At 36.1% G+C, this 12,258-nt stretch overlaps 1 protein-coding gene across 2 annotated transcripts in view; it reads left to right on the top strand.

The window, feature by feature from the left end:
• The window catches only part of PDE5A (phosphodiesterase 5A), a 2,047,822-nt gene that overhangs the window by 1,514,113 nt on the left and 521,451 nt on the right, over positions 1-12,258 (top strand). For both annotated transcript variants that reach the window (XM_044061541.1, XM_044061540.1), the window contains exon 12: positions 7,143-7,289. In XM_044061541.1, coding sequence (XP_043917476.1) covers positions 7,143-7,289 — 147 coding nt within the window. The remainder of the gene's footprint in view (positions 1-7,142; positions 7,290-12,258) is intronic.

The raw sequence follows: 12,258 nt of genomic DNA, 5'->3' as shown, positions 1-12,258 counted from the left end.
GAAAATTATTAGAGAATATATGTTTTTATGTAAGAGGTTTATTTAGATGGGCAGAAAAACAGAATATAGGAAGATGGTAAGGGAAATTATGAGGGGATGGAAAATAGTAGTTATTAGTAGAAGAAAGCTTGAGATTTATAAGAAGAAGTAATATAAACTGAATGGTGTGTTAAAGAAGCAGAGGCATTTATTAAAGAGAAGATGCAGCTCCATTATTAGTAAAGCATGACGAAAATAAAAATATTGTGGAAAGGTGTTCTGGTTAGTGTTGCTGCTGTTGTTTTGCTAGTCCACAGGACCAGCCCAGTGGTTCCCTTTCCTGCACCCAGTTGACACATTTCTTCCTCTACTTGGAGGAGAACCCTAATAAAGGCAAGAGACAGGTGATAGGGAGTGGGCCAGTCTGCAGCCCTGTACACTGTTCTATCCACACTCCATTGGCAGCTTGCAAGCTCCGTGATCACTACCCACAGAAGGTACATGCATGCTTCTGTATATGCACAACCTCCCAACCAAGTGACACACCATATGCAGTGCAGGATTACTAGGTTGCATTTGCTGCTGGCAATACACACATGTTTCTGTGTTCTTGCAGGTGTGACCAGTGCAGCAAGCCAGGCTGCCTCCCTCCCTCCAAAGATGGGATGGGTCAGTGTCAGTTACTCACTCTTGTTCTCCCCTGCCTAGTACCATTATCTCCTATGCCACTAGTTGAACATAGGTCATCTGTGGTACACTCAGGATGTTCTTCCTATGCACCGTGGAGTCAGTGTTATGAAAGATTTTTTTTTTTTTTTTTTTTTGATGAGAAAGGTTAGTTGATATATAAATAGGAGTTAGAAATTAAAGAAGTAAAATTCTACATAAAAAATAAAAGTTATATGCTGGGGACTGAGGACTAGGATGGTGCTTCTGGGAAGTAAAAAGGATTCCAAAGGATTTGCATTCAGAATTTAAGAAAGGGATTCTAAAATTACTGTGTAAGTTCTGTTGCTCACTGATCTGCGGGCATGTCATCTTCCATTACTTCTACTTGGCTACTGATTGAGTGGTGACTGAAATTTTGATTCTCTAAACTGCTGTACATGTTTAAGAGGTTCATCACTATTCACACGTGTTTTAGAATCACGAGGATTTTTATGTAAATATATAGTTTTCACAATTATTGTCCTCTAAGCAGTCAGGCACACCAATAAAATAGAGGCTTTTCATTCTTATTCTGCCTTCCTGCTTTATTAACTTATGTACATCTTTAAATTTTGCTTTAAGCATTGCAATCTTGAGCTTTTGTTCAATGGACTCAGAAACCAGTACCTGCACTGTCAGATCATGAGTGTTTGTTACATTTTGAATAACCTATTTTTATTTGCAATATTGCGTCTATCAAATCTTTCGTTCATTGTGTATAATTTTGTTTTAAATCTTGTGTATTTTATCTTTAGCTGATGTGGTTTCCATACTGGCAATTCTCTCTCTGGTTGCTTCTCTTTTTTGGTAGCTTGCTCATTGCTTGTGTTGCGGTCATCTGCTGGGTTTGTTGTAGAAAGCACTATATTTCTTTTTCTGTCATTGTATGGCTACTTGATCCAGGCAAACTTCCTATCTGACAAAGAGTTGGCTTAATCATTTTTTGTTCCCCAGCAGAGGAGAGGAGAGGTGAGGAAATAATAAAACTTATTATTCCACCAGAAGTGCAATACTTTACTTCCCAGTGTGAAACACTGTTTGAATTTGTTTTGGGAAATTCATGAATATTGGCAAAACTTTTGATGTAAGAAGAATGTAGAAGGAGGATGGAGGCCTGGGTTGGATTAAATATAATGGACAATACCTAATTTTAAATATAAAATGTTTCACATATTGTACAGCATAGAAGTGTTATGAGATATTAAGGGTAATCAAAATGCCTTTACTTCTGTGGAGAAGAAGGTCACCTTGTTAAGGAATGCTGTAAAAAGAGATATATTTTTTGTGGACAACGTGAACATATAGAGAGTAGCACTGACAGACATTGTGCAATTGTGGATTATGTGCTCACTAATGAATCAATTATGATAAACAATAGAACTTGAGTTACAGCCCTGAAAGTTATGAGACAGAGAAGGAAGGTAGAATGAAACAGAGGGTAAAGTGAAGAAAGAAGGGGAGGATGGAGACAAAGAAAAGGGAGAAGCAGGTGACAGGAGGGATTTAAGGACAAAATACAAGAACGTATATGCAGAGCTGTGAACTTTGGAAGTAGAAACAAGTTTCCAGTTCTGAAGACAGTTGAAAATAAAAAGGAAGGAGAAGAATATGAAATAGACAGACAGGGGGAGAGAGAGTGAGAATGAAGAAGATGAAATGAGTTGAGTAGAAGAATGAGAGAAAATAAAAAGGAGTGAGTAAATAAAAAACAGTCCACAATTTTAATTAAAAGAAAAAAGAGAATTTGTTTGTTATATTACTATAGCAATAACTAATGACGTTGGTGTGGTATATTGAAGATCTGTCCATAATTGGTGTGGTTTAATTACGAGGGTGAACCCCGAGTGATTAAATAAAGTCAGCCATGGGTAAATCTTCAATATACCACACCACGGAATCCGTTATTGATATAATACAATGACATTATTTAAGAAAAAACATACTTTTCTTAAATAATGTCTTTGTATAATGGCACAGTGGTGCTCTTCTGCATTTTCTCTGGTATCCTGGGGCTTTTCTGATGTACTGCGCATACATATGGGACTTGCATCCCTACTCTTATGCAGTACATCATTGATGTGTAAAGGAAGCAATGGAGAAAAGAAAATCTGTGTTGTCTTTTTTTTTAATTAAGAAAAAAGAAACCGGGAAACTTTTAACATTTGGAAAAGATGGGACAGAGAAAATAAAAAGATAATCAGGTGCATTTCTTTAGTTTTGCATAATATACCTGATTATCCTTTTATTTTTCACTGTGCTGTCTCTCTTGTTCATTTGAGGTCTTCAGTTTTGTAAATTTATTTAAAAAAAAATTAAAGAAAAGTAACATTTTTATTGGATGTATTTATGGAAAAAAGTCCACGTGACCAATCCTTTTTCCACTGATATATTTTTGGATTTACAGAGGGCATACTGGTTGGGCTGACCAATCAGCGTGATCCTTTTTGAATATTAATGGCCAGTCATTGTATAATCAGTGTTAATGGTTTGATGCATATTGGTTGAAAAACTATTGCTATACTATGATGTATTTGCAAGACACAATATTTATAGATAAAACATTGGAAAGGTATATGTAATGTTATACAGACACTGTGTAGTGTGGTCATTATGAAAATAGGAGTACTGTGCAATTACATTTCAGTTTGGAAAACAAAGAATGTGGAAACATTAGATGCAGGCATGCCTTGATAACTGATACTAGAAACATGGAATGCATATAATGGTTGTAATGATGCATGATTCAAATTAACTTATGTTTTAATTCAGAGTGATGTGATGTAGATGGATGCTTTCAGTTGGCAACTACATTAAAAGGGTAAACAGAGATATTAGTTAAGTGTGTGGAACCATGTAGAGCAGGAGAATTAAATAGTGGAGAAAGAATACATTATACATAGAAGAGAAAAAATATTTGCACAGAAATCAATTATATAATAATAGATTGAAACAATTTATACATAGAAGAGAAAAAATATTTCCACAGAAATCAATTATATAGTAATAGATTGAAACAAACAAGAAGGGTGACAGGTAACAGTTATTCCAATCATTTAACAATTTGGAATGGGTTTGGGGAAGATACGTAGTAAATGAAGGTAGAGAATGGAATAAAATGGGTGGAGTGTGATGTTGTTGACATAAAAAAAATGAATGAAGCTTTCAGGTATTAAGGATATTTGGAAGGATAAAGAATCTCCCCTATGTGGTTGTGGAAGGAGAAGAGGTGTATCTAAGGGGGTTTACTTAAAAAGTGAGAATTGAAGTATCATCAAAAAGAAATTGTGAAAGTTGTTGAAAAATACATGAAAAAGATGTACAAAGTCAAAACTGTGGAGGAATAAAAAGGGTAGGAAGTAAAAAGAAAGCTGGAAGAAGATACCTCTGGAAAGATGAAAATAGTGAACAAAGTAAGTAGCTGTGATAGATTTTAGATTTTGTAAGCTGTTAGAGGAAATAAAAAAATATGTGTCCTAGATAATGGTGGAGAGAATGCATTAAATTATTTTACAAGTGTATTTTGATTATTATGGAAGAAAGATGGAGGAGAAAAATATAGAATTGTTGGTAATTTGCATTAAGTAATAGTAACTGTACAATCTTAATGAAATTTATTCAAGTTAAAATTATGAAGAAATCAATGGCGGGATAAATCTTTAGTGTAAAAGAGAAGTTAATGTTAGAAGAAAAAGTGGTAGACTCAATAACAATAGAACAAAGTGTAGGAAGTGCTAGGATGTAACACAAAAAGCATTCAGTAACATAAGTCATACTCAATTGTCAAAAATTCTAAAAGCCTGTGGAATGGGAAAAATGATGCTGCTGCATTACACCACCTATGAGAAGTCATGACTAATAACACTTGTTAATGGGTTGCTGCAGAAGAAGATCAAAATTAAGTGTAAAACAGGGTTAACCAACATGTGAAGTGTTTTCCAGTTTAGTGATGAATGCTGTGCATGTGAAGTTAGAAAGATTGTAAATATTGCAAAATGGGAAATCAAGAATGGAAATGGAATATTTATTCTGATATGTTACTAATCAGATAATATGGCTTTAATAGTTAAAAGTAAAAGCCAGCTAAAAACAGTGGTTAAACTGGTAGAAGTAGAATTAAAATTGAGTTGGGTTAACTCATCTAATCCTAAATAGCAGGAGGCTAATTAACACTTGCTTCCTGAGATCTTCTAAGCAAGGAAATCACTTGCTTCCTAAGAGATTTTCCCCAAAATCCTCTACTGAAATAACAATTCATTAGATGTATAATGTCTGATAAATGGTGTGAGTTACAAAAAATGTAAAATACAATATCTCTTTGGTAGACAATGGGCTCAACACTGTTGTTAATATCAAAGGAAGGCTATCTGTAGATGTTGCTTTTATGTTGCAAATCTATGAAAGAGAAAAAAGTTATTTTGTTTGCCAAAAAATACTAGTGTTGTGGTCAACAGGTTAAATCTCTGTAAGTGTGCAAGATAAAGCTACAATATCAGTAATGGAATTGTTTACTTGTTGGAGAGCTTTCCAGTGATGTTTAACAAGCGGGGATATCCTACTGCTATCTTGTGATTTTGCTGAATCTATGCAAATTATGCATATAATAAGTGTCACAATATTTCAAAACAATATTAAGGTACAAAACCTTTTGTGTTAGATGGCAGGCATCAGTGGCAACATTGCATGTTTTAATATGTTTTTATAATGTAGCACCATTTGTTCACCTGTAGGTCACATAGTTTTTTTTATGAAATTAATGCAGTTATGAAACTATAGGTAATAGTCATAACAGCTTTACCAAAATGTCTTCACGTTAGACATCATGTTTTAATGTCATTTTTACTAACGCCCACTGCTTGTATGCCCCACCCCAACATGATAGTATCATACTCCATTTTTGCATAATTAACATTAACATTGAAATATGTCCTGTTTTTCATAACCATGTGTGACCACTCCTTAATACTGCCAGCTCTACACATCCCTTGCTGACCATTTTACTGTCATGCCTAAGAAATCATGTCAGCTTGTAGATGCCACCTTGCTGCCTTAGTTTTATGTATGTATCTTTTCCAGGACTTCAAAAATTAGACTGAAAAAAGCGATGAGTATTCTTATTTGAAAAGTAGTATGGAAAAGTATAAAGAATGAGGGCAATGGAATTTTCTGGCAATTTGGTCTACTAATGAAATTCATCCTGTAATCCAAAGTTTGATTTCCTCAGCCGCAGTGTGACTGAGTGAATTACTTAACCAGGCTGTGTTCACAGCGCAGTCCTAAAAGAGGTCTGTATCTAGAGGGTTTACCCAGATAAATTGATAAAAACAAAATTTAGAAAAATGTTTATATAACAAAATAATATTTCATTCTTAACTATAGCAAGAAACTAAGTAGTTGGAAATTAATGTGGAACAAGCAGAACAGAATAGGAAGGTATAGTACGAGAATGTTATTGGGTATAATTATTATATGGATGGATGGGAGGGTGTAAATGATATGGAGTCATTATTCATAGAAGAAGGCAGAGGTTCAAAAATGAAGTTGTTAGGCAAGACTTTTTGTGGTGGTTAACTTACAGGAAATATGTGCTTCTGCAGTGATGACACTATGACACTAATTTTCATAGACCAGAATAATCATGGACAAGGCCTTCAGTCATGTCGCAGATCACTGTAAGTGGATCATTAGCTAGCATTAGTTCCTTGCTGGCATTTATACAGTGCTGTGGATGAAGTACCCAACTCTATTCATTCATTGTGCCATGTGTGGCTGGATACTCCCAGCATGCTAATGGAATGTTGCTTACACTTCCTACAGGTTACTTGTACTTTCTGCCATCATGGGCTCAGCTCTATAGCTATTGCAGGGCGTATATGTTTTAAACACTGGGAGAACAAATCTTTAGTCGCTTAATCCCTGCCACTTGTCCGGCCTTCTAGTTTTGAGATCATTAGTTAAATCCCTATCCCAGTGGTGCAGTCAAAACTAAAATACCTGTAACAGCAGGTTGGGAGGGGAATGCTATTTACATCTGACATTACTATGAAACATAATTTAGCCCCAAGAACATTTAAGTGACAGCAGTTATACTAACAATCATGCCAGATGAAAGACAAATGTATGGCATCTTGTTTGATAAATAATCATAATATAACTTTCTTCTGAGGCCAGTCCCCCTCATAGACTTAATATAATCAACTCTGAGGCTGCTGCACCTCACACCACAGGGCAGTGCTCTTGCTTGACGGACATGTAGTTTAGCAGCGCATGCATTACTGCACACTTGACTTGCACAAGAATAATTTCATGCACTTCATTTTCTCCTCGTCCTGTATATACATTTTCAATGGTATCTTCATTGCTGTCTTCAGAAATATTTCATTTTGTCATAAAACATATATGTGTACTATTTTAAAAATGACATTTTCCTTCACCTGTGTTTTTTCCCCACATTATAGGCAGCTACAATCCCATCAGCACATTTGTTGAAACTGCTTGACTTTGGTTTCAGTGATTTTGAGTTGTCTGATTTTGAAACAACACTTGCCACAATCCGAATGTTTATTGATCTCAGCTTGGTACAAAATTTTCAAATGAAGTATGAGGTAAGAATATTTCTGATTTTCCTCCTTATACCTCAGTGCAGAATATTGTGTATTTGTTTCTGCCATGTAGCTATACTTTCTAGAATATAAAAAGAGTCTGTTTAATTTGTTCCAGTGTTTATTTGGCAAGAAATTCAGCAAAAATTTGTCAGGAGATAGTTAAGAAACAATAACAGTTAGTATGCAAGTAGTTCTTTACATCATCGCATCATCTCATAGACATTCACTCTCCAAATGCTTACTGAAAAAGAGTGATTCCATTTTTAAGTTCAGAGGATTATTCTGCAAATGATACATACGCAAAATTGCCTCCTGAGCTGGGGAGGGTAACTGACACACGAAAGCACTTAGTTAAAATTCATTTTACATAGTTCTCTTTTTCATTAAGCATTTTTAACAGTTAAGTTTTTGGTTTATGTTCCAAGTGCCAAATTGGTTTGTGTAGTGTTTTGTTTGTGATCAGATTTCTGATTTAGGTGACATGGAAAAGCAGAACATGAGCAACCAAAGTTATGATGAAGACAATTTAAATTTAGACATGTCTACTTTTACACTTCAGAGGGACTTGGTTAATCTAACACAGGCCTTGTCATCAGTACTGACTGATGCACATACTCACTAAGTCAGTTAGCAGTCACTGCCTCCGTAAGGAAGTGGTGAATAATGGTGGATGCATCAACAAGGCTGGGTGTACTAATTCCTCCTGTTTGGTGGATACTGCCAATCACATAATTCTAGCGTAAGGAAATGCTTCTTTGGATTTTTCTATTGACAGCTTTTTAGATTCAAAAGAAAGGCAGCTGAAGGAAAGTCAGGCAGTAAATGGTAAAAAATCCAGCTTTAATCCACTAGGCAAAACCTGTAACAGCACCAAAGAACAGATACATAAACGCTTTAATCACACTGAGTTTTCATTTCAATGAACTTCCTCAGATGTGAAAAACATTTCACAATGTAAAGTGCTCATTATAAACCCTGCCAATTAACATTTATCCAATAGGAACAACATTCAAGTTAATCAAGTTTTTTTTAATGATGGGGTTACCATGTTAGTGTTCACCCCTTGGAAAGTAAACCAGTGGGGGATGCTTTGGGAGAGACACGATTTAGGGAACAGGAAGAATGTTGGGATTACCCTTTAGGATACCCCCCCACTCAGAAGATCAGAGAGAACAAAAAACAGGAACCCACCCATTTACAGGGAGACTCACTCATGGAGGGGATCCGGGGGGGGGGGGGGTGAGAAGAGGAGGCTACTAAGTCAGTCTGTACTACCTGAACAACTGATTATTACAGACAGCAATGTAAAATTCAGTTATGATAATTTCAACATTTTTAATTACAGCAGTGTAGAATTTACCCTTGACCATTTTAGATGATTATCCAAGGGATTTAAGTTTATTCCACAGCAAAGGGGTGACTTAACCAAAAACATAGCTTGATTTAAAAATGCTAGTCAGGAAAATTAATTTTCAACTAATCTTCCCTCCCAACTCAGGAAATGACAAAGATGTAATTAGAAAGAAAAGTACCTACAACCCCCCACCCCCAACTACAAAACTTTGAAATGGTAGTAGAGAATGAAATTAGGGAAGCCTTCTCTAAACGAAAATATAAGTCTAACTTGTCAGTGGGGGAAAAGGAAACACTGCACAAGATTAGCAAGGACAAAAAAGTAAGGGTAATGAAGCCCCATAAGGGGGGAGGTGCTGTATTGATGGATACAATATTATATGAAGGAAAAAATGTATAAAATGTTAGGTGATACTAATAAATACAACTGAGTATCCAAAATGTAATATATATATATATATATATATATATATATATATATATATATATATATCCTATCAAAAAGTTGACTTAGCTATGAATGATATGTTGTTAGAAGGGATTTTGGACATGGATGGTTACAACTATATGAGGTATGAAAGGCCTATGGTACCAACCATTTGTAGAATACTCAAAATCCACAAATGTGAAACAGCACCCCCCCCCCCCCCTCACCAAGACCAATAGTGGCAGCTCCGAACTCTAAAACGGCCCCTGTTGCAAAATTTTTGGACTTAAAACTAAAAATTCTTTGGTTAAGTGACAACTTAAATACCAAGGATTAATGGGACTTTTTAAGGAGCATAAAACAAGACATGTATGTGAGAATTTAATTTTTGTCACCATTGATATTATAGATCTGTTTACATGTATCCCCCACAATGATGGTTTGGAACTGTTTAAGGAATCTTTATTTCAATATAGGCAGTTAGAACACACATATTTTTTACTGTGTCAAAGATTAATTGAAATAGTTCTTAAAAACAGCTACATATTCTTCAGTGGTGAATTTTTCCAGCAAATTCAGGGAGTGGCTATGGGGGCCGCTTGTGCCCCCACTTATGCCAACATGGTCCTAGCAGCCTGGGAAGAGAATTTTATACATCACTCAGAATACCAGAACTGCTGGGTACTGTACAAAAAGATTTTTGGATAACATCTGTATATTGTGGACAGTTTCTTTGGACAAGCTCCATGACTTTATTACATGTATAGGGAATTCCACCCATTTTCTAAAATTTACTCACAACATTTCTCATGACACTTTAAATTATCTCAATGTCACTATACAGAAATGGAATAATAAGTTTAAGTCCAAAATTTACAGGAAAGATACCTTTTCCAACTCATTTTTACATTTCACCAGTGCCCATCCCTACCATCAGAAAAGAGGCATTATAAAAGGGCAGTACGTAAGATATAGCAGAATGACACCTGAGGATGATGACTTTGAAGTTGAATGTTCTTTTCTAGATAAATTATTTAAGGTGGGAGGATATCCAGATGCCTTAATAGAGGAAGAGTATAAAGAAGTACTGGAGGTGAGAAATGAGAGATTTAAAGCCATATTAAAAATTAGGAGAGAATCATTTTTTTCCACAACACCACTGGAATAAATACTGGTGAAGTGAACGATTACAGAAGGGTGTTTATTACAGAATACAATGAACATAGTAAGAATGTTAAATCTATAGTTGAAAGAGAGTGGAATAGGTTTATAGCCCTTACAGATTTAAAGTAAATAAAGAAAGGACCTTTGAATACTGTGTACAGGAAAGGAAGGAACTTAGAAATATTAGAAAATGACAAAAATGCTGATATTGCTACCCAGGGAAGGAAAAAGGGAACATTTAAGTGTGGGAAGTGTTCACAATGTTTGTTTATTTCCCATAAGGAATCCATTTTTGTAAACAGTAGAAAAAAAATGTTTGGAAGAGAAGAAATACTATAATTCTAACTCGGCAGGGCTAGTATATATATTTACTTGTGACTTATGTGGTTCATTCTACATAGGTAAAACTGAAGACAACTCAGAAGGAGAGTTTACAAACACAGTTATGATATTCAGAATGAAAATGAGAACAATGCTCTCTTCAAGCACACCAAAATATGTATTAAGGCAAAATTCTCCTTCTTTGTCCTAGAGGATGCACAGAGGAATGAGAGGGGTGGTGCTTGGGAAACACAAATTGAGTGTAAAGAACTGTAGTGGCAGGTAACTTTAGAAGCCAATACATTTCCTGGCTTACATGAGAACATCTCTATTAAGCCACTGCTAAAAATGAGAGCTGCCAAGTTATAGCTAAAAGGGTGTACTTAACATCTTTTGAACTGTTTTCCCTGAAAGTGTAATTTTCACTATTTCCACCAGAGAGAGCCCTCACAGTTTTATTACATCATCACATGCACATGTATACATTCGTTTTTATTATTTAATTTTTTTTACTTCTTTCTTTTGGCTTATATTTTTATAACATTATTGTATTTGTTGTTTTTGGTGATTCATTGAAACTGACTTTCTTAAGTTGCAGTTGACGTAAACTATTACTAGTGCCAGAAAGTCTACTCTTCAGTTCCCTTAGATCTTGCTAGTTCTTTCTCTCTTGCACTTTAAATAGCCTAATCACTTTTTACTTCAACAGGTTTTTGTAGCAATTATTATAGCACACCTAAGAGCCATCATCACTAGTCATTCTTCACGGAAATAGCTCCAGTACTTAGTAGTTATGATCACCCCTTCTGGCATAATTAAAGGGCAGTTTGCTGTGCTTTCTCCTATTAACCTGGTGCACTTGGGCATTCTCAGACAGTGTAGCAACTGCCTCATGTACACAGACAACCCTCTCCTCTTACCCTCCCAACACTCAGACTTGTGAGAGATGCACTTATATCACCAAATCGGAAGCTATGCAGTCTCCAGCCAAGACCAGACTAGCTAGTCAAGAGGAGAAGGTCAACACCTGCACCATACCACATGGAACACATAGGCCTCCAGAACACCCACTATCACAGCTCTCACATAAAAACACAAACTACACACCCACCTTCGCAGAGGCACTCAATAGAAATTTACACAAACAGCAGAGACCTACAAGACAGAAACGCACTCAACCAGCACAACACAGCACAAACCACAGGGCACATAGTTCACCTCCACAGTGTGCCCCCTCAACCTAAGCCCCTAAGGCTAAACATTTTGCCCAATACACTAATCATAGGTGACTCAATAGTGAGGCACACAGATGTCCCACTTACTAGGTTGATTAAGGAGAAGGTAACAGTCAGCTGTCTGTTAGGTCCCAGAATCTGACATATAACACAAGCACTCAGGTCAGTCCACAACAAGTACAAGTATGACTCTGTCATTACCCACGTGGGTGTGAGTGACCTGACATGCACCTCCCTGGACTGCATGAAAAGAGACATGGTGGAGCTCTCAGATTATGTGGCCCAGGCACGTATGACACTAGCCCTGAGAAGTATCCGACCGACATCCAGAATGGTTCCGCAGTACAAGCAAAAAATGATTGACTTCAACAATTGGTTTCTCGTATCATTCTGAGGGGATCCAGTATCTGTCTGCTTGGGATGACATGTTTGACAGACCTTGATGTTTTGCCAGAGATGGCCTGCATCT

This window comes from Protopterus annectens, chromosome 2.part0 (assembly GCF_019279795.1).
Source record: "Protopterus annectens isolate FY-2018-M chromosome 2.part0, PAN1.0, whole genome shotgun sequence".
Classification (NCBI taxonomy): Eukaryota; Metazoa; Chordata; order Ceratodontiformes; family Protopteridae; genus Protopterus; species Protopterus annectens.
This window is presented reverse-complemented; position numbering and strand designations above follow the sequence as displayed.